Source organism: Oncorhynchus keta, chromosome 19, assembly GCF_023373465.1.
Source record: "Oncorhynchus keta strain PuntledgeMale-10-30-2019 chromosome 19, Oket_V2, whole genome shotgun sequence".
NCBI lineage: Eukaryota > Metazoa > Chordata > Actinopteri > Salmoniformes > Salmonidae > Oncorhynchus > Oncorhynchus keta.
Genome location: NC_068439.1, coordinates 36106166 through 36128963, shown reverse-complemented (window position 1 = coordinate 36128963; position 22798 = coordinate 36106166). Strand labels below are relative to the sequence as shown.

At 42.6% G+C, this 22798-nt stretch overlaps 1 protein-coding gene across 2 annotated transcripts in view; it reads left to right on the top strand.

Annotated features, from left to right (window-relative positions):
- Nucleotides 1-750: 750 nt before the first annotated feature.
- The window catches only part of LOC118398153 (F-actin-uncapping protein LRRC16A-like), a 29099-nt gene continuing 7051 nt past the window's right edge, over nt 751-22798 (top strand). The window contains exons 1-31 of one of the 2 annotated variants that reach the window (XM_035793216.2): nt 751-859; nt 2966-3063; nt 5345-5395; nt 9236-9295; nt 9391-9512; nt 9862-9959; nt 10048-10118; nt 10376-10449; nt 10547-10622; nt 12292-12380; nt 12969-13063; nt 13275-13361; nt 13445-13548; nt 13803-13880; nt 16225-16301; nt 16476-16580; nt 16898-16967; nt 17227-17308; nt 17396-17495; nt 17625-17679; nt 17781-17953; nt 18072-18140; nt 18279-18372; nt 18564-18662; nt 20033-20161; nt 20446-20562; nt 21089-21264; nt 21793-21880; nt 22088-22240; nt 22359-22413; nt 22558-22748. In XM_035793216.2, coding sequence (XP_035649109.1) covers nt 808-859; nt 2966-3063; nt 5345-5395; nt 9236-9295; nt 9391-9512; nt 9862-9959; nt 10048-10118; nt 10376-10449; nt 10547-10622; nt 12292-12380; nt 12969-13063; nt 13275-13361; nt 13445-13548; nt 13803-13880; nt 16225-16301; nt 16476-16580; nt 16898-16967; nt 17227-17308; nt 17396-17495; nt 17625-17679; nt 17781-17953; nt 18072-18140; nt 18279-18372; nt 18564-18662; nt 20033-20161; nt 20446-20562; nt 21089-21264; nt 21793-21880; nt 22088-22240; nt 22359-22413; nt 22558-22748 — 2988 coding nt within the window. In that variant the 5' untranslated portion in view covers nt 751-807. Of the gene's footprint in view, nt 860-891; nt 1242-2965; nt 3064-5344; nt 5396-9235; nt 9296-9390; nt 9513-9861; nt 9960-10047; nt 10119-10375; nt 10450-10546; nt 10623-12291; nt 12381-12968; nt 13064-13274; nt 13362-13444; nt 13549-13802; nt 13881-16224; nt 16302-16475; nt 16581-16897; nt 16968-17226; nt 17309-17395; nt 17496-17624; nt 17680-17780; nt 17954-18071; nt 18141-18278; nt 18373-18563; nt 18663-20032; nt 20162-20445; nt 20563-21088; nt 21265-21792; nt 21881-22087; nt 22241-22358; nt 22414-22557; nt 22749-22798 lie in introns of those variants that run through there. The other variant, XM_035793218.2, reaches the window with a different exon arrangement.

Here is a 22798-nt window from a genome sequence, read left to right as displayed (position 1 = left end):
TGTTGCATTGGCTTTATCAGTCCTGATTTCTGTAATGAATACATTTGTCTATTTAAACTCAGAATATCAGCTACCCAACTTTATCAGGAGTTATCCTGAGCCTATTTGCAATGCATTTACACAGCGGGAAATGCAGAAGTATTTTATTTTTTCGTTATGATCAGGATACAAACTTGAAACACTGATCATGACAATTTAGCCTACCGGATTAAGCTCCTGGATAGCAGTTGTAGCCTGATTGTCTATTATATATTGTCCACTTTACTTTGACCTGTCCTATTTTTAGGATATTTGGTTTGTTAACATGACAACGCATTTTGTATTTGATTGGGCGCCATTTAGGTGAGGTTATTTGATCGGAGAAACATGCACGATGTAAAAACGTTCCATCTCATTAAGTGTAAAACGTATCATCACTGTCATACATTTTATATCCAGCGTGTATGCTACAGAAAAGGCCACACACTATTTCTACTACATTATTTATTTTGGAGGATTTTTTTTTTTTACAGAATGTTGGTGAAGTGCCGCTGCGATTCATCTCTCCAACAGCACCCTGGAGAGGCGCGCTGGGAATGGACAAGATAAAAAATATATTGGATCCCTGCCTTTTTACAAAGCTTATCACAGGGCGGCATCAACAGTCACCTAAAAAGCCCATATGCCAATGGTTGAGAGAGAAATTGTCGTTGTTTTGGGGCATATTATGTGAGGTTTTGTGTTGTTGGAGGTGCGCCTTGGACAGTAGCTCAGAAAATGCCGCACTCGTCAATCTGCCGTGATAGGTAGGCAGCCGCTTCCTGCCTAATGAGCGGGCCGGCCCTGCCACCAGGTGTCACATTTTCCCTACTTGACTTCGGTGAGTAGCCTACCTTTTGTTGAGGAGGGAGGGATCATTCAGGAGTTTGCTGAAAGTATGTGATTATTTTTTTGCAACAGACTCGCAGAGTATGCTAGTCCAAGCATAACGTCGTCTTCAATTTTTCTCATGTCATTGTATTCGTTAATTTCGGCTCTTGAGCTCCAAAAGGTACATTGCTCTGACGCGCTCGAGGATGAATGGAGAAAGTAAGCAAAACGACCCCAGGTACTCAAGAAACTGGACTAGGCTACTCGTCGGTGGATAACTTTACATTTTAATCCATGTCGTGCTTAGTCTTTGTGCTTTTGTAACTGCACATAACTCTCCTAATTCTTAAACATGTCTGAAGAAGATACGGGTATTCCTAAGGAGTTGCTGGGTAAGAAACTTTTTAACAGTAATGTAATTTATTTGGCCTAAAATTAACGTTACTATTGCATTGAAAATGTTCATTTTAAATTGCTCAACGACTATGGGGGGGATAAACATGATATGTCAGCTGTTTCGAGCTCCACCTGATTGCCACATACATTTGTACACAAAGTTGGAAAGAAGAAATGGAGCTGCTCTTCTCTTGAGAAATTCCCCCAGAGTGTGATGACACCATTGGGATGACACATGCCTCCTCTAGGATAGACCAATGTATGGATAAACCATTGTCATACTACGCAAAGCACAGGACATACAACAAGCACAGACGGTCATATGAGATTTCTTCCTCAGTTTTTCTCACAGTTCTTTCAAATTGTTAAATTTTTCTTTTGAGAATGGACACTGATCAAGTTATGGAACCATCATGAAAACAACTGCAAAAACAGTTTTCAGACATTAGTTTCAGAGAACTGTGGATGCATAAATAGATGTCCAAAAATGGCAGTCTGGGCCATGTTTGGAAATCTCTCTGTCTGTAAATGTTCTGATCTGAGTTGATGACCTCATGTCCAGAGAGTGATGTAATCCAGAGTTTCCCCCACTCTTGCCAGGATTCCCTGAAGAAAAACAAGACTACATTTTTTTTTAGGTGCCTCACCTAAACAGATCAGTCCCTCCCTCAGCTGGTTTCCTGGTTGGCATCTGGCTTCCCTTTTAATATAAAATTGACAACAGAATCATGAAACCTGTAAGAGGCAGACGCTGGTTAAAGCTGTGTTTGGTATTACATGGGAGAAGAAAGTGCACAAATGTTGAATTGCTAACCTCCCTAGCACTACCATATGGCCTGGGGGAAACCCACTACCATATGGCCTGGGGGAAACCCACTACCATATGGCCTGGGGGAAACCCACTACCATATGGCCTGGGAGAAACCCACTACCATATGGCCTGGGAGAAACCCACTACCATATGGCCTGGGGGAAACCCACTACCATATGGCCTGGGAGAAACCCACTACCATATGGCCTGGGGGAAACCCACTACCATATGGCCTGGGGGAAACCCACTACCATATGGCCTGGGAGAAACCCACTACCATATGGCCTGGGAGAAACCCACTACCATATGGCCTGGGAGAAACCCACTACCATATGGCCTGGGAGAAACCCACTACCATATGGCCTGGGAGAAACCCACTACCATATGGCCTGGGAGAAACCCACTACCATATGGCCTGGGAGAAACCCACTACCATATGGCCTGGGAGAAACCCACTACCATATGGCCTGGGAGAAACCCACTACCATATGGCCTGGGGGAAACCCACTACCATATGGCCTGGGGGAAACCCACTACCATATGGCCTGGGGGAAACCCACTACCATATGGCCTGGGGGAAACCCACTACCATATGGCCTGGGGGAAACCCACTGTCTATGGACTGTGGTATTTTCAATACTTATGAGTTACTTTTTGAATAGTGGTTACGAAACTGGCATTAGGTCCACTGTTGATACATCTGTTTAAAAGAAACAGCTCAATGCAGGCAAAGTGAATCCTAAGTTGGGTTTTATTTCCTATCAAAAAGCATTTCTGCTTCTGTTATTAATATGATTTCCCAGGCCAAGCATGAGTTATTTATGATTTTATAAAGGCCTCCAATAAGCCTACATGCAGTAGAGGAAACGATAGCGTGATCGTATCAATCTTCCAATTTGTTCCTCCTAGAGAGTCTGAGAGATGCCGTGGGAAGGAAGATCAAGCTCACCCTGAAGAAGAGGTTGAAACTGGAGGTCAAGGGTGACAAACTGGAGAACCGAGTTCTGGTAAGACATCAGGCCTGCATTCTAGGCTCCCATATAATTGGTTTCTCATTGTGCAGTTCTCTAAATGTAGCGTTAAATATGCAGACACAACACAACCCTTCTATGTAGGAGAACATCAACTTGTCATTCTGAGCAACCCAGTGTTTGTAATTTTAAATGTTACAGGATGAGCCTCCACAACTGTCTAATTTTTGTTAGCAACTTCAGAGCACTTTCAAAAGAGCGCCAAAATGTATTGTGTTTCAATTGGAATATCAGTTGCCTCCATCAAACCCAAGGAATACCAGAGACCCTTCGGCCTCTTTCCAAACAAAATTCTTCATAAGGTGTTGCAAGCTGATCTTCTTTATCCCTAAGCCCTGGGCCATGTTCATTAGGCATCGAATGGAAGAAAACAGACTAATACATTTTATTTGCGCCTTTCAAAATACCCAAGAACATGTACAGAATAAGAAACACTCTTTTTCATTTTCCATTGTAAAAGGTTTTCCATTTCATGCTCTAATGAATACAGCCCTGTATAGACACTATTCAGTCTCACCTCATACTTAGCAACTTCATCATCCTTTAACCCTTTTCTCTAAGCCGTGGGCCAGAAAAGACATGAAAAGCATCAGACCCAACTTTCAAAAGACATTTGAGTCCTCAGTCTCAGTGTAATATTGTGTAAGAGGAAGAACAATGGATAAAGTGGTGTGGGAGTAGGCCTACTATTGGATATGGGCCTATCTTGTTTCATGTAACTGCATGTCTCTAAACCCTGTCTGTGTGTGTGTGTAATACTACTCAGCAGACAACATATAACAGTGTGTGGATTTAAAAAACTAAGCTTCTTGGACACTCTTGGCACGCTAATGTTTGCTGTACCACCCTCAAGAGTAAACAGACAAGAGCAAGGTTCTGTTTTAATTGTAGAACATGTGCAGCTTACTAGCTTTGGGAGATACTCTGAAACACCTATGTGTTTCCTAGTTCATAAAAAGGACAAATGTTGGCAACTGATTTTAAACACATAGTATAATGAGGATATAACTGGCTTGTTACTCTAAATACGCATCCTCAACTCATGAAACTCGATGCCATTTTCACATTTGAAGGCATATCATTTCTGGAAAGTTGTCCTTCCTTAGAGTTCAGTGTGAAATGGGCATATTGTTGGTTCTGGGGGCCTATTGGACACGGTGTAGGCTCTGGGGGCCTATTGGACACGGTGTAGGCTCTGGGGGCCTATTGGACACGGTGTAGGCTCTGGGGGCCTATTGGACACGGTGTAGGCTCTGGGGGCCTATTGGACACGGTGTAGGCTCTGGGGGCCTATTGGACACTGTGTAGGCTCTGGGGGCCTATTGGACACGGTGTAGGCTCTGGGGGCCTATTGGACACGGTGTAGGCTCTGGGTGCTTATTTTCTTTGTAAAGTTTCACAATTTGGTGGCATGTATGTTCACTGTCTCCTGTCTTGACTTGACACAACATTTCCCCACAGGACACTGACTGAGATCATCAGACACTGATTAACACCGCCCACCACATTGGCACATTCTTAGGCCTTGCTAGAATTGGGATTGTAAATTAATCCGCCAAACTCAGTGGTCAAAATTGGGTTGAGTTGTCTTTACTTTTTAAGACACAATGGATAAGTGGGTCTTACCTGTAAGAATCATTATGGGATTGTGAAATGTATGTGTGTCTATGTGTGCATGATTAGTGTGTGTGTGAACATGCAACACCCCTCCCCCTTTTACACCTGAGATACTTGAAAATAAAATACAAATCTGAAACAGGTTGTCCAGAGCAGAGAGGGGCGGGGTCTCCAGCCTCACACCCAGCCATTGGCTCACTAAGCCACTATCAATGCTCATATTTGGCCTTGAGTGACTTCACTCCAAAAACCCACATACCACAGCTATCTGATCCACAGACAGTTCTCTCTTTCTCCTCTTGACTATAACTTTGTATTCACCTGTAGCATGATACTTTTGCATGTCTCTAGAAATGAGTTAGCTACCACAGTGTGATTTCAATTGAGTTTTCTCCAGTGTCTTTAAGAATAGAAAGGTTTAACACACAGAATCTATAGTTAAAACAAGAGACCATGTTCTTTACGTGTGTCCCAACTCTAGGTCTCTTTCACTTGGCTCTACAGTTGATATTTAAATTTCTTCTAGACAATAACAGCTGCAAACCGCTGGTGGAAAGGCTTAGTACTGTAACTCTGTCCAGTTCTAGTTGTACAGTTGTTGACTTCTGTTACGTCTCTGATCTGTCTCGCTCTCCTACAGGCTTTGGCATCCCATCGGGTCTTTCTGCTTACTGCAAGGGTCCCTGCCAAGGTAAGGGGGAGTGTGCCGTGTGTGCGAGGTGAGACGGCGTACATGCACATGTGAGACACTGAGTGTTTGAATGTGTGTTACTGTATACCCTGATCTTCCTATGTCTCAAATAGCTGCGTCCCACAGAAGCTTAAACACTAGTTTACTAGTGTGCTACATTTGTGCATAGTGCTACGGGAGTTAACATCAATATTACTCAAGGCCATTTAAGTTCTTGTAAAGTTGAAATCGCTGCAACTCCCTTTTATGTACTACGTAATGATGACAGACAGGGAATTCACTCCATTACGACACATAGTGAGTGGGGTGACTTCTGTCTGGAGGAATTGAGGATACCTCAATTAGACTGACTGTCTTCCTCCCGCCCCCAGTCATCCATGATGGTCCTACTTGGGAATGTTTGGTTAGTCTATCTCCGAGCGTGCTCCTGCTTGTTTTGGAGGAGCGTTTCTGGAATTCTCTCTGGTACAGTTGCTGGCCCAAGGAGCAAGTCTCTGCAGATCTCTCCCCTATTTCTGTTTAATTCTTTTGACTCTCTCCATTTTTAGGTTTTTCAGAAAGCATTGACTGTTTTTCTTTCCCACAGGCTGTGTTCACAGCTGCATTGTGGGTAAACATGTCAGATGTCATGGCATATGGTGGGACCTGCTCACTTGTGCCAGGCGATAATGTGCTGGTTAACGAATACCAGTAACTGCAATCTTTGGACTGTGCATTTCATGAATGTGGTTAATTACAAATACAGTGCCTTCAGAAAGTATTCATTTTCATTTTGTTGTGGACAAAGTGGGATTAAAATAGTTGTTTGTCAACGATATACACACAATTCTTGGTCATGTGAAAGTGGATGAAAAATTCAAAAATTTGTTAGTGTTTTATTTTTCAGAAATTAATTATCTTGATTAGATAAGTATTCAAACCCCTGAGTCAACACATGTTAGAATCACATTTGGCAGCAATTACAGCTGTGTGTCTTTCTGGGTAAGTCTTAAGAGCTTTGCACAACTGGATTGTACAATATTTGCACAACTGGATTGTACAATATTTGCACATGATTCTTAAAAGAATTCTTCAAGCTCTGTGAAGTTACTTGTTGATCATTGCTAGACAGCCATTTTCAAGTCTTGCCATAGATTTTCAAGCCAGTTTAAATCCAAACTGTAACTAGGCCACTCAGGAACAGTCCATGTCATCTTGGCAAGCAGTACTGTTATTGACCTGCTGAAAGATGAATTTGTCTCCCAGTGTCTGTTGGAAAGCAGACTGAACCAGGATTTCCTCTTGAATTTTGCCTGTGCTTAGCTCTCATCTCCGTTTATTTTTATTGTTAAAAAAACTCCCTAGTCCTTGTCGATGACGAGCATACCCATAACATGATGCAGTCACCACCATGCTTGAAAATATGAAGTGGATTTGACACAAACATAACGCTTTGTATTCAGGACATAAAGTTTTTAAAAATTGCCACATTTTATTTTTATTCTGTATGGTAGTGGTCACCAACCTTTTCTGGGTCAAGATCACTTTCTGATCAAAATGCAAGCCAAGATCTACCACTCAGATTTTTTTTGAGCATGACTTAAAAAGCGTAAGCCTATGCAACATTAACCTTTTAAAAACAGTACTGTAGCAATGAGGTTTGTGCAGTGGGCTATAGGACCAATACATTATCACTGCATATTAGCTTTGCATGAAATGCCTTGCCAATGCATTGTTGTTCAGGCCATTTAAAACATATATATTTACGTGTAGGCTATAATATGACCACACTGGTAATAGATCAGTTGTTGTATTACTTGCGAGACACAGCTGAGTGAGCATGCATTTAAATAATTAGCTTTTTATTTTACTGTGCTAATGGTGCCTGCATCTGATGCTCAGTCTCATCGGAGGGAGAGAGCAGCAGACTGAGGGTCCGCCTCTCAACGTCCCGCCGATCCCTTTCCTCTGCTGACCAAAAGGGGACATCGTCTTCCAGCTAATGGCGAAAAAATATTATGGGGTAGTGTGTGTGTGTAGGCCATTGACAAATCTAAATGTAATCCATTTTCAATTCAGGCAGTGTAACAACAAAATGTGAAAAAAGTCCATGGGTGTGAATACTTTCCGAAGCTACTTCTTCAATTACTAGTCATTAAAACCAATGCACTTAAAAAAAAAATTAAGTTGCACTATTTGCAGAGCCCTACAAGTATTCATGCTAATTCCTCTTTCGGGTGTATTTTAGTCTTATACTCGTAACATCTGGAAAGGTGAAACCCCTGAGGTGATTTTTGGTAACACTAGGCTACATGCTTATTACAAGTTATACATAAAGTATTATAGCTGCAGGCTAAAGTTTTAGCATTTAGTTTTCCTGTATCCTGGAAAGAAGTCATAGTATGATGGTGTATGGATTATTATACGCTCTGTGTACGACAGAGGCTCAGTTTTTCCTGGGAGTAAAATCTTGTCCTTGGAGTTTTGTGTTCCGAGCAAAGACATTGGAGGGATTTAACAGCTGGAGGGGAAGGTTTTTCTTTCCTCCTTCAGCCTGGGCCTCTAGCGTCAGAAAGATAGCAGCTCTGGATTAGTTTGACCTCCTCTCTCTCTCCCCTGTCATCCTGCCAGTTGTGTGTGGGTGGGGGGGCTGTATTGGGGTTTGTCCATCTACACTATATATACAAAAGTTTGTGGACACCCCTTCAAATGATTGGATTTGGCTATTTCAGCCACACCCATTGCTGATGTGTATAAAATTGAGCACACCGCCATGCAATCTCCATAGACAAACATTGTCAGGAGAATATCCTTACTGAAGTGCTCAGTGACTTTTAACATGGCACCGTCCTAGGATGAGTTCCAAACTGCCTCTGGAAGCAACATCAGCACAAGAACTGTTCGTCGGGAGCTTCATGAAATGGGTTTCCAAGGCCGACCAGCCGGACACAAGCCTAAGATCACCATGCGCAATGCCAGGCGATGGCTGGAGTGGTGTAATGCTCGCCGCCATTGGATTCTGGAGCAGTGGGAACGTGTTCTCTGGAGTGATGAATCATGCTTCGCCATCTGGCAGTCCGACGGACGAATCTGGGTTTGGCGGATGCCAGGAGAATCTGCCCCAATGCATAGTGCCAACTGTAAAGTTTGGTGGAGGAGAAATAATGGTCTGGGCTGTTTTTCATGGTTCGGAGTAGGCCACCTAGTTCCAGTGAAGGAAAATCTTAATGCTTCAGCATAAAATACATTCTAGACAATTCTGTGCTTCCAACTTTGTAGCAACAGCTTGGGGAACGCCTTTTCCTGTTTCAGCATGACTATGCCCCCGTGCATGAAGCAGAGGTCCATACAGAAATGGTTTGTCGAGATCAGTGTAGAAGAACTTGACTGGCCTGCACAGAGCCCTGACCTCAACACCATTGAACCCCTTTGGGATGAATTTGAACACTGACTGTGAGCCAGGCCAAATCACCGAACATCAGTGCCCGACCTCAGTAATGCTCTTGTGGCTAAATGCTGCGGAGACTTGCTTCCATTGTTCCAACATCTAGTGGAAAACCTTCCCAGAAGAGTGGAGGCTATTATAGCAGCAAAAGGGGGGACCAACTCCATATTAATGGTCATGCTTTTGGAATGAGATGTCCACATACTTTTGATAATGTTGTGTATCTCAGTGCCTGTTTATGACTTTGTGTCTTTTTTTTTTGTCTGTGTTGGCCTTTTATAGCTGTGAAAGAGAAAGTGGACACGTGTACTTCACATGTTTTTTGATTTTATCAATGTGTTTTCCAACATTTTGATTCCATACCTTTTTTTCATTTTTAGAGTATAGTACAGATTTTTGTTGTTGTGTGGTTTCAGATTGAACAGACCTTCAATTACCTAGATATACAGGGGATCATTAGTAACCAGCCCACTCAGGTAAGATAGTCCTGGCTTTAAACATTAAACAACTTCTGTTGAAACCAAACATGTTACAGACAGTATCAGTTGACACTGTGTTGCGCCCCCTACAGTTGTTGTTGGAGTATGACCGAGGCCAGCTGTCCCTGAAGCTTGGCTCTGTGGAGGATGTGGATGAGGTGGTGGCCCACATTGGGAGCTGTCTACACAGAATCTGTCCAGGCCTCTCCCCAGCGTAGGTCCCCTCTACTTTGTCACGCACTCTTTTTTTACTTTCTTTATTGTCACTTCATTATTCTTTGACTCATACAAGCACATACATTAGTGAGTCACTCATTCACTCGCTTGCGTGCTCATTCACTCGCTTGCGTGCTCATTCACTAGCTTGCGTGCTCATTCACTCGCTTGCATGCTCATTCACTTCCTCAGTCAGACTGTCACCCACTGTCACCCACTCTCACTTTACTCATGTCCGACATGCTAAAGTGACAGTGTGTGTTTTGTCCTCTGGGCTGACATGATAGAGTGACAGAAGTCGACATGGTAAAGTGACCGTTTGTGGTGTGTCCCCTGCACTGTGAAAGGAAGGCGATGAAGAAGTTGACCCTGAAGCCTCCTGAGAGGACGGCCGCCCTACAGTCTCTCTGGGAGGACCAGGCCACCACAGACCTAGGGCCATGTGGTAACGTTATAATATAGAACATATTTCACAAAAATCCCAACTGTAACATAGTTGACTTTCTGAATTCACCTCTCTCATTCTCTCTTAGGTGGTTTCTCCCACATGTACTGGTGTCTCTGTGACCAGCTGGGTCTGCCATTCAGAGAGGAGGTGCAGTGGGTTAGTAGATATCTCTTCATTTAATATTGCTAATTGATCATAGTGGAACGGGGCAATTTATGGAGGTCCAGTAGCCTGAATATCCTATTCATGTAGATGGGCATCTGTGCTAAAGTTTTCTAACATTGTATTTCTTGAAATACATGTATACTGACCTGGTTTGACATCCTGTGGGTTATTTTAGCTATATCAGTGCAAATTTCGCCGTTGTTTGAGTTATTCCCATCTTGGTCACGTCTCTCCATGTTGCCCAACAGGATGTGGACACAATCTATCAGACCCAGGACACCAGGGAACTGAACCTGCAGGATTTCGTACATCTTGATAACCGGTAACTTCACTGTTGTCAAATGTACACATAGCGTGAACAACCGTGTCTTTTATACCATTTTGTTTTTGATAATCAATGCTATTTACTTCTCCTCCAGAGATTTGGTGGCCATCATTGTGGTCCTGGAGTATAACCAATGGTTCACCAAGCTCTCCACAAAGGACTACAAACTGGTACATGCCATTCTGAACCGTGCTGGTGACGAATTTTCCATTTTCTGTTACACTTATGAAGGGAAAAACTATTTGCCATCGTACCGTTCAACATAGGTAAATAAATTGGAGAAACAAGCATCATGCCACTCTTGAAGAGAGGTGGAAGTTAAATAAATTGTGAATATTTTACATTAAGCCTGTACTGAAGGTATATGCATTATGATTAGTGCTGGGCGATTAACTGAAATTTCAGTTAATATAATTTTAAAAAACTAATTGACCAACGTCGGTTCAATTATTTGAATTCCATTTTGTTCTGTTTTTTTTCTTCAAAGTTTCTCTAGAGATAAATCAGATCAAGCCCGAACTGTGCGATGTAGAAGGGAGTTATTCTAATATTCTTTCCCACAGAAAACGTCATAATTAACTACTCTGGTCTGTGTGGGGTTGTTTGGGGTTTCTTTTACGCCTGCTATGTTAGGTTAGTATGGGGTAGACATGGAGAGGGAGAAGAAATGGAGAAATGGTTGCTTCACAAGGGATCTCTATCTCTAGGGATCTCTATCTCAGTGATTTGATAGTTTGTATTCAGCAGTCATTAAAGTGTCAACTGCACATTTTAGAGTGGCCTTTTATTATCCCCAGCAGATGGTGCAACCTGTGCAATCACCATGCTGTTTAATCAGCTTCTTGGTATGCCATGCCTGTCAGGTGGATGGATTATCTTGGCAAAGGAGAAATGCACACGAACAAGGATGTAAACAAATTTTGCACAAATGTGAAAGAACTAAGCTTTTGGTGCATATTGAAAATGTTGTGCATCTTTTATGGATCTTTTTATTTCAGCTCAGGAAACATGTGACCAACACCTTACATGTTGCATTTTTGTTGTTCTGTTTTTGAAGAACTACTAAAATAGGGATTTTGTCAGACAGCATAGAGATGAGATGATGACTTGGAATTAAATAAGTCATCAAATAAAACAAATGTAATATATACAACAAATTAAATATTTTATTAAAGTGATAAATTCTGGTTAATAAGTGGTAAGCAGTAATGGGCAGTCGCTACCATCACGGGACTTTTATCAAGTTGTTTTATTCTGTGTTACAGCATTCAACCCACATAAAGCAGACTGTAGTGCGTCCGTTTAAAACATGATTGAAATCGAAAACCCTAAATGTTTAATAATCATGCCAAAATGACCTCAAACACTAATATCTCAGCACTAATTTAGGATGCAGTTAAAATGCATTGTAAGACTTTCATTAAGTGCTTATTTTGTATTGAAACCATTCTTTATTATATAACTTCCACTATCCTCTGAGAGTGGCTGAACACGCAATTGTAAAGGGGACACTGTCCACAGCAGGAAGAGGACAGCTGTGTGTGTATAAAGGAGTGTGTGTTCTGGTGGTGGCAGGCAGAGAGGAGGCATGCGGATGAGATGTCAACAAGCTCTTATTAGTCAGGGATGGTGTGACTGCTGCTGATACTTAGTCATAGGAGGTGTGTGTTTGCTCGCACACTGCGTGTGTTTTGGTGAATGTGTCCTTGTGTGTGTTTTGCATTTGCGTTCTTGTGTGTTTATGCATTTGAAAGGTTTTACGTTTTTGTACAGTAAGTTATGCATGTGTTTACACAAGCCTGAGCTTGTTACTTTTCACACTGAAGTGTTTGCTTGCAGTCCACAGATGTGTGTGAACAAATTCTGCGAGTTGTGTCCCGCTCCAGTCGCTTAGAGGAGCTGGTTTTAGAGAATGCAGGTCTCAGAAGGTGAGCACTAAGCACTGGTAATAAGCTCTACTGGCTTTATTTTATCCCATACACACACACACACACAGATGCGGGTGCAAACACAAAACGCACACACAGTTTCAGAATGAATCATGCTCTCGAACGCAGCCACCTTCCATGCATGCTGTTCAGTGGGAAGCTAAGGGAGCAAGCTCACACACTAGTTAAATACATGACTCACTATTATCAGAAATATACTTCATGTAGAAAATACTGAGAGAACTTATGTAGAGCTCTGGGGAAAAAGTGTACCCAATTGAGCTTCAGCCCAGCCCAAACGAAAAAGGGGGAATCGGGTTCTCGACTGAGGGACTTGAAAATCCCCAAAACATTCTTTACCCCTGGATACTTCAACTGGTGACTATCCGGAAGAATAAAGAGCACTCTGTTTCTGCGTCAATCTAATAGATTTATTGACAGGACAAACAAACATTAGGCTCTGATGAAGGTGATTCATGCCGAAACGTAAGCATGTTTTTCTTTATTCTCCCAGATAGGCACCGGTATCCTGGGGTAAGGAATGTTTTTGAGATTATGTAGAGCTGTGTCTTTTCTTGATATTTTCAGTGATTTCGTGCAGAAGCTAGCCAACGCTCTGACCTGCAACCCTGCCTCTGTACTTCACACCCTCAACCTTACAAACAACTCCCTGGAGGACAAGGGTACAACAAACTCCCTGCTTTCATTTTTTTATTATGATATTCAATGATTTAGATATATAGGAAAATGCACAGATCAAGAATTCTAGCTTCTATTATTCTGTCCTACGTTGGCATGGATCGTCTCAATGGCCAAATGTGTGTCTCAAAGTTTTAAGTTCATGAAAGGTTTAAGTCTGTTCATAAGTTTGTAATGTACTGCATTGTTTTCTAGGCATATCTGCTCTCAGTGCACAGCTTGCCAAACTCCCAACGGGTCTCAAGCATTTGAACCTTTCAAAGACCTCCATATCGCAAAAAGGTATTGAAATCCCTAACCGATTTCCTTGACAAATATCATGTGTTATGTCATTTCCTCTGAACTTCCTGTGCATGTGTTGTCAGGGGTTAACAGTCTGGCTCAGGCGCTGAGTGCCAACCCTGCTGTCCCCACTACCCTCACACACCTGGACCTCTGTGGGAACTCACTCCGAGGAGACGACCTCTCAGTATGTACATCTCCTGGTAGAAGTTGCTAGCACAGATCAAGGATCAGCTAATACTCCACAAAGCCTAATCTTAATCATAAGGGGAGGGAGTGCAGAACTGATCTTAGGTTAGTGTTGTATTGGTAACATAATCAAAAGCATAAATGTTCTGTCCTGGCTTTCATATGTTTCACACAGGCCACAGAAATGGTTCCCCCTTCATTGTACTCAGTGTTTTGTTGTTTTCTTCATAATTTCTCTGACTCTTTTCACAGAATCTGTACAATTTCCTGGGTCAACATAACAGTCTAGTAACTCTGGATCTGTCCAGCAGTGACTGCTGTCTGGACCAAGTAAGTGAACCCCCATCCAATCCTAAAAATAATTCACACTGCTATAGTTGTACAATGATTGGACATTTGGACTTTAACCCTTTTTATGGGCACATTACATACAGTGGGGCAAAAAAATATTTAGTCAGCCACCAATTGTGCAAGTTCTCCCACTTAAAAAGATGAGAGGCCTGTAATTTTCATCATAGGTACACTAAATACTTTGTTGTATACCCTTTGTTGGCAATGACAGAGGTGAAATGTTTTCTCCAAGTCTTCACAGGGTTTTCACCCACTGTTGCTGGCAGATCTCCTCTAGAGCATTGATGTTTTGGGGGTGTTGCTGGGCAACACGGACTTTCAACTCCCTCCAAAGATTTTCTATGGGGTTGAGATCTGGAGACTGGCTAGACCACTCCAGGACCTTGAAATGCTTCTTACGAAGCCATTCCTTTGTTGCCCGGCGGTGTGTTTGGGATCATTGTCATGCTGAAAGACCCAGCCACGTTTCATATTCAATGCCCTTGCTGATGGAAGGAGGTTTTCACTCAAAATCTCACGATACATGGCCCCATTCATTCTTTCCTTTACACGGATCAGTCGTCCTGGTCCCTTTGCAGAAAAACAGCCCCAAAGCATGATGTTTCCACCTCCATGCTTCACAGTAGGTATGGTGTTCTTTGGATGCAACTCAGTATTCTTTGTTCTCCAAACACGACGAGTTGAGTTTTTACCAAAAAGTTATATTTTGGTTTCATCTGACCATATGAGTTTTTACCAATCTTCTTCTGGATCATCCAAATGCTCTCTAGCAAACTTCAGACGGGCCTGGACATGTACTGGCTTAAGCAGGGGGACATGTCTGGCACTGCAGGATTTGAGTCCCTGGCAGCGTAGTGTGTTACTGATGGTAGGCTTTGTTACTTTAGTCCCAGCTCTCTGCAGGTCATTCACTAGGTCCCCCCGTGTGGTTCCGGGATTTTTGCTCACCGTTCTTGTGATCATTTTGACCCCACGGGGTGAGATCTTGTGTGGAGCCCCAGATCGCGGGAGATTATCAGTGGTCTTGTATGTCTTCAATTTCCTAATAAGTGCTCCCACAGTGGATTTATTCAAACCAAGCTGCTTACCTATTGCAGATTCAGTCTTCTCAGCCTGGTGCAGGTCTACAATTTTGTTTCTGGTGTCCTTTGACAGCTCTTTGGTCTTGGCCATAGTGGAGTTTGGAGTGTGACTGTTTGAGGTTGTGGACAGGTGTCTTTTATACTGATAACAAGTTCAAACAGGTGCCATTAATACAGGTAATGAGTGGAGGACAGAGGAGCCTCTTAAAGAAGTTGTTACAGGTCTGTGAGAGCCAGAAATCTTGCTTGTTTGTAGGTGACCAAATACTTATTTTCCACCATAATTTGCAAATAAATTCATAAAAAAATCCTACAATGTGATTTTCTGGATAGTTTTTTCTCATTTTGTCTGTCATAGTTGAAGTGTACCTATGATGAAAATTACAGGCCTCTCATCTTTTTAAGTGGGAGAACTTGTACAATTGGTGGCTGACTAAATCAACGTTTTTGCCCCACTGTAGCTATTCTAAACCAAATCAAAAATCCATATTAAGTAGATTAGTTTAATTGTAATAATATGCAGTTGGCCTCCCGAGTGTTGCAGTGGTCTAAGTCACTGTGTCGCAGTACTAGAGGCGTCACTACAGACCTGGGTCTGATCCCAGGCTGTGTCGCAGCTGACTGCGACCGGGAGACCCATGAGGCGGCGCACAATTGGCCCAGTCCGGGTTAGGGGAGGGTTTGGCTGGCCGGTATGTCCTTGTCCCATCGTGCTCTAGCGACTCCTTGTGGTGGGCCGGGTGCATGCATGCTGACTATGTTTTGCCAGTTCAACAGTTTTTCCTCCGACACATTGGTGCGACTGGCTTCCGGGTTAAGCGAGTAGTGTGTCAAGAAGCAATGCGGCTTGGCAGGGTCGTGTTTCGCAAGACTCATGGCTTTTGACCTCTGCCTCTCCCGAGCCCATACGGGAGTTGCAGCAATGAGTCAAGACTGTAACTACCAATTGGATATCACAAAATTGGAGAGAAAAAGTACAACAAAAAATTATAGTATGCAATGACAGTGAACATGACATATTTGGATATCATGTGAGCACTGTTTATAAGTAGCGTGCTGTCTGCTTTTGATATCACTTATAGTTATATTTATGGATCTTGTTGTTATATTTGTTGCTATGCAAATGGCCATTCCATTTCATAAAATACTGTCTGTAGTTCCCTAGACTGTGAACTTGGATAAAAGATGTGATGTCACTTGACTAGTCCATGTTGTTCAGATGCTCAACACCTGTCTTCCAGGTCTGCACTTCACTTCTACGAGGTTCTCTCAAGCACCTCTCAGTGCTCAACATGTCGAAGAGTGTTTTCTCTCACAGGTGAGCCATACAACAACAGAATCACTTGCTTATGCTAAAATAAGCCTGTCACTCAATAGTTGCTGTTGTCTTCTATGTCCATGTGTCGTATACTGCTCAGTTTGTCAAAGTGAGAACACCTGAGAACTTCAGAACAAATAACCCAAGTGTGTTGGCCTTCTTTTTAACCCACAGGAGAAGTAAAGATGTCCCGCATTCCTTCAAGCAGTTCTTTGGCACTGCACTGGCGCTGAGCAGTGTCAACCTGTCTGGAACCAAGCTCCCCCTGGAGGCACTCAAGTGAGCTTGCAGTCTGCTCCATTTAACTGTATTACACCAAGAATGAAAATATGATCTAGAAAACTGGAGAATATTCCTGGAGAAACTGTGCATGTCTGTAAATGGTTAGTGATGTATCTTTTAGACAGGATGTCATAGTTATTTGGCTTTTTAAATGTTTTTATGTTAAAGTAGTATGGAAACATTACTTAAAGTTGCAGTGAACAAGAAAGCAATCTAATAACACCAAGTATTAAATTCCTGCATACTTCAGTCTGCTTTGATTTAACTGAATAGAAAATAAACCGTTGAGTTTGAATTAGTTTCTTTCTCTTCAGAGCACTTTTACTAGGTCTTGGTTGCAATCCTAATCTCAGTGAAGTATCACTGGATCTCAGCAGCTCTGAGGTAAGAGGCTGAACTACTGCCTTGGCCCTGGCACAGTTACCTGAATCTCCTGAGGGAGAAATTAAAGGGGAAGTCTACTCTGAAATAAAATTCTAAAATTAAATGTCTTGACACCCCTTTATTATTTGGGCTGATGCTCTGCATATTCTGAATTTGAATTACTTAGCTTTATTTACTTGTTGTACCCTGAATGACAATCAAATACATCACCAAAATACACTTGCTATCCTTTCTCTTAATGTTTTGTTTGTTACTTCAGCTAAGATCTGGAGGCTCTCAGATTCTGGAGGGCTGCATAGCTGAGATTCCCAACATCTCCAGCCTGGACATCTCAGACAACGGTGAGGCCTGAGTAGACACTGTATGTACATTGATTGTGAATGTACCCTGATTTTTTTACTTGATATTGTGTTAAATGTGATGCTCAGGTTTGGATTCAGACCTGACCACTCTCTTGGTGTGGCTGGCCAAAAATCGCTCCATCCGCCACCTCTCACTGGGCAAGAACTTCAATAACATCAAATCAAAGTACGATACTTAATTACCTTGGAATTTGATTTTTTAATACTCATTTTAATTAGCCTGTCACTTAATATCCTCCTGTTTGTATTGTCCTCTCTGTCTGGAATGTAACGACGTATGCATGTCTTCCCGCAGAAATTTGTCTCATGTCTTGGACAACCTGGTGCACATGATACAGGAGGAGGAATCGGTGAGTTGACTCTTATGGTGACACTTAGCCATAACAGCTTAGCATAAAAATGTGTCTTGACCATTCATTACCATCGTTCAACTAACCTCTTTGTCACTTAGCCCCTGACGTCCCTCTCCCTGGCCGACTCCAAGCTGAAGGGAGATCTGTCCATCGTGCTGAACGCTCTGGGCAGCAACACCAGCCTGATCCGGGTGGACATCAGTGGCAACGGCATGGGAGACATGGGGGCCAAGATGCTGGCCAAGGCCCTACAGATCAACACCAAGCTCCGGTAAGAGGTCAAGGCTCAAGAAGAGGTCCACAAGGTTCAGCTGTGCCAAGCTCCAATACTGCATAATATGGATTCTACTATATTATATTCTTTGTCATCTCTTATGCGTTTTGTACAGGACAGTTATGTGGGACAAAAACAATGTCAGCCTACAAGGCCTCCAGGATGTGGCAGCTGCTTTAGAAAAGTATGTATCTCTGTGTGTCACAATTTTATATTTATTTATACTCCTCTGCACATCTTCCCATGGATATTTTGGTTAGGATATATGAGTAGGCATACACTTATTTACATATACAGTACTGTTACCCTCTCTTTCTTTCAGGAACCACACCATTCGCTTCATGCCTATCCCCATCATCGATGCTGCCCAGGCCCTCAAGGCCAGCCCTGAGAAAACCGAGGACGCCCTACTAAAGGTCAAAGTTCACATTTGTCTGCATGGTGGATATGAACTCATAACAGAATTGATGTCAATTGTCATTGATAAGAAGGCATCTATAGCAGTGTTGAATGCAAAAATGGTCACATTTCCATCAACATGAATATTATTATATTTTTTAAACGTTTAATTTTTTATATCGATCTCTACAAATCAATTCCCCTGCAGATGGAGCAGTATCTCCTAAGGAACCACGAGACTCGAAAATACCTCCAAGAGCAAGCTTACCGGCTTCAGCAAGGCATTGTCACGACAACCACACAACAGGTGACCCCTCTGTTTATATGTTTGATATGTAACTTTGGTATTTTATTTGAATCCCCATCAGCTGTTGCAAAAGCAGCAGCTACTCTTCCTGGGGTCTACATAAAACATACAGAGCATCAATAGACAAGAACAGCTCAAGGACAGAACTACATACGTTATTTAAAAAGGCATACATAGCCTACATATCAATGGATACACACAAACTATCTATGTCAAATAGGGCGTTGTGCAGCCAGGTGTTGCTTTATCTGTTTTTTGAAACCAGGTTTGCTGTTTATTTGAGCAATATGAGATGGACGGAAGTTTCATGCAATAAGGGCTCTATATAATACTGAATGCTTTCTTGAATTTGTTCTGGATTTGGCCACTGTGAAAAGACCCCTGGTGGCATGTCTGTTGGGATAAGTGTGTGTCAGAGCTGTGTGTAAGTTGAATATGCAAACAATTTGGGACTTTCAATACATTGACTACATCACTTTTGATAAGAAACATTAGTCTCTCCACAACTCTTAACCAAGAGAGACTGGCTTGCATAGTATTTATATCAGCCCTCTGATTACAATGAAGCGTAATACATGCCACTCTGTTCTGGACCAGCTGCAGCTTAACTAGGTCTCTCCTTGCAGCACTGGACCACACGACTGGACAATAATCAAAATGAGACAAAACCAAGTAATTTAGTCTCCTCAACTTGTACAACAGCCATACCATTCATTACCAGATTCAGCTGAGGTCTAGAACTTAAGGAATGATTTGTACCAAAACAATGCTCTTAGTTTTAGAGATGTTCATGGCCAGTGTATTACTGGCCACCCATTCCAAAACAAACTCTTTGTTAAGGGTTTCAGTGACTTCATTAGCTGTGGTTGCTGATGCGTGTGTGGTTAAGTCCTCAGCATACATGGACACACATGCTTTGCTTTAATGCCAGTGGCAGGTCATTGGTAAACTTACATAAGAGTAGAGGGCCTAGAGAGCTGCCCTGCGGTACACCACTCTTTACATGTTTGACATTAGAGAAGCTTCCATTAATGAAAACCCTTTGAGTTCTATTAGATAGATTTGAATACACAAAATGGCAGAGGTGGAAAAGCCATAACACGTACATTTTTTTCAACAAAAGGTTATCTACAATAATATCAAAGGCTGTACTGAAATCGAAAAGTACAGCTTCCACAATCTTATTATTATCATTTTCTTTAATTTGTCTCGGCACTTTTTGGATAAATGTTAGTAGTACATTGAGTAGTACATTGAGTTTCCAATGTAGAAATTTAAAGTTACATAATACATTAAGTGTTGAATGCCAATAAACCATTACATTACATCCTCTGATAACCTCTGAACCCTCCTGCCTTCTGCTGCTCCAGATGATGGACATGATCTGTGTAAAGGTGCAGGACCACCTGAACTCCCTGAGGTATACAGAGACTGACGTCGTCCAGGAGGACATGAAGGTGGCCAAGAACCTCATGAAGGACGCCAGGAACTCCAAAAGAGTGAGCTGTGAACCAGACATATTGTTCTCATAAAATCGGTAGAACATACAGTATGAACGCAGAAGTGATAGAGCGTGGATTTCAACTTTTGATCTAGAGAGACAAAAATGACAGGGTAAACATTAACCTCAAACTCTACATGGGACATCCTGGTTAAATAACATTTAGAATGAGGATACAAGAATGAGGATACAAGAAAAGAGAGCCTCAAACTCAAATGTTTTTATTTTTGTCTCTTCCCCTCCCTGTCTGCCCCTCCTTCCAAACCCTGCTCATCTACCTAGCTGCTGCCCAACCTGTATCACATGAGGGGATCTCCTGGTGGCATGGGCAGCCCCATTCAGGACAAGCTAGAGTCCATGGCCGGAGAGATAGCCAGGGTCATGGATGGACAGCTAAAGGTATGCAACAGTCAACACAGCAGTAAATGAAAAATGTATTTTATTTTTCGAGACAGATATTTTGGGTGTTGATTTATCTTAGCGAATAACATAGTCCAGTCCTCGAAGTTGGATGTTTTTGTTCTGCACAAGTGGTCATGTGCTTAATGATTCATTGAGTAGTTGGGCTTGAACAAAACTATGCAACCTGAGACACTGCCCTAGTCCTTGCAGCAACTGTGAATCCTGATTTAAGGATTTTGAGACTGATTCCCTGACCTGTCAATGTTTTTAGTTTGCTGTTTTATGATTTTGTTATACTCTTGTGAATTCTATATTTTTTTACTAGATTACTTGTAGTTTTTCATGTCTGTCTGTAATTGTGTAATTACTTGGTGCTGCCTATCTTGGCCAGGATGCTTTTAAAAAGATTTCAAACCTCAATGAGCCCTTCCTGGTACATTTTTATTTATTTAAATGGAATAACAATGTAAGCTAGCACAATTAACTTGCCAACCCCGCTTCTCTCTCTCTCCCCCACTCCCAGACGTTGTTGCAGTCTATGGTTGACACTGCTGAGGGCCTCTGTCCCCATGTGATGAAGAGGAGCAGCCTGCACCAGGAGCTGATGAAGGCAGGTGCAGGAAGGATGACCATCCCCCATAGCTTCATCACCACCACACTACTGGAACAGTCAGGAGTCGACATCATCAACAAGATCAGGTGATCACCACATGGCCTGGTCAAGATCGCTAGCAGATGTTCTCATACGAAGTGACTAACAACAAGTGCATTCAGCTAAGGAGAGGAAAACAACAAAACACTAGTATCTACAAAAGCAGTTTGATGCTGGGGTCTGGTCCAATGGTAGTCCTGCTGAACCCGGACTACGCATTGCCTGCTTTGTGCCCATCACAAGTGACCTTCAACAGATAAACGCTGGGGGGGCTGGATTGGAGGAGCCCTTTTGAGACCTAATCAGTAAATCATTTCATGTGTAGATGGTATCAGTTAATGTGAATTCAAACTGAATCAGTTCCTTGTGATCTGATCTGTGTATGACATCTTAGACCTATTGAAATAATGATGATTATGTCACATAGCCTTAGCTGATAACCTTGCAATGTAATGTAAACGTCACTCTCAGAAAACGACTGTAACATAGTCTGTAACTATATGCAGCCTAGTCTTGATACATTGCAGGTAGTAGAGAGGTAGTATCTGCCTCATGTTCTCCTCTCTGTCACACAGTGAAGTGAAGCTCAGTATGGCTTCCTTCCTCTCAGACCGTATCGTGGATGAGATCTTGGAATCTCTGTCCCGTTCCCAAAACACTCTGGTCAGTACTGTATATTAAAATAGATTATTTATCTTCCGCACACATGCACACACACACACACACACACACACACACAGAGAGACACAATAATGCATTTTTGCTTAAATTACTTGTAATCCCGATTTGGGGTAATTCTGCCCCACATCAAAGCAAATACCGTTGAAGAAACACTGACCGTTTATGCCTTTTCCTCCCTTCCCACCCCAGGCAGAACACCTGACCAGGAAACCTCAACCTCTTCTCCACCAGGAGCCCAACAAGATGGAGGTGCTGGAGGAGACAGTCCTCCAACCTGAGGCCCAGACCCAGGAGCAGAGTCCTCACCATCCTGAGAGGCTGGAGGAGATGGACACATGTGTGGTAACTAAGACTAGTCCATGTGAAGTTTTGTGATCCATATCTGCTGTACTGAAGCATGACTCACCTGCTGACTGTTTTTTTTCTCGACTGTGTTTGTGACCTGCGGATGACACCCAAGTCCAAAAGGAAGAGCATTCTCTGCAGGATGCTGCGGCCTGTATCTGTGGCCTTTGGTGAGTTTATTTTCTACATCCCAGGTACAGTAGATCTGGTCAAATACATTTAGATTAGAGTAGTAGTAATAGTAGTAATTTCAGCAACTTGGAATGAGAGAGGTTTGGTTTTGCCTCGTCTATTGATGGTTAGTTGTTCATCAGAAATGGAGTTTGACTTGGACAAGGCCCTGGAAGAAGTGCCTATATATGAGGAGGATCCGCCCCCTCCTGCCCCATCGGACAAGAAGCCGACTTACTTTGGCGAGCTGCCCACTATGGAGGCCCGAAAGCTAGAGCACCACACCAAGCTCCGCCCCAAACCGAAAAAGAGGACCAAACCTAGCCGAGAACCAGTAAGAGGCCTTCCACCTGCCCCCTCTCTCCACCTGCCCCTCTCTTTCTC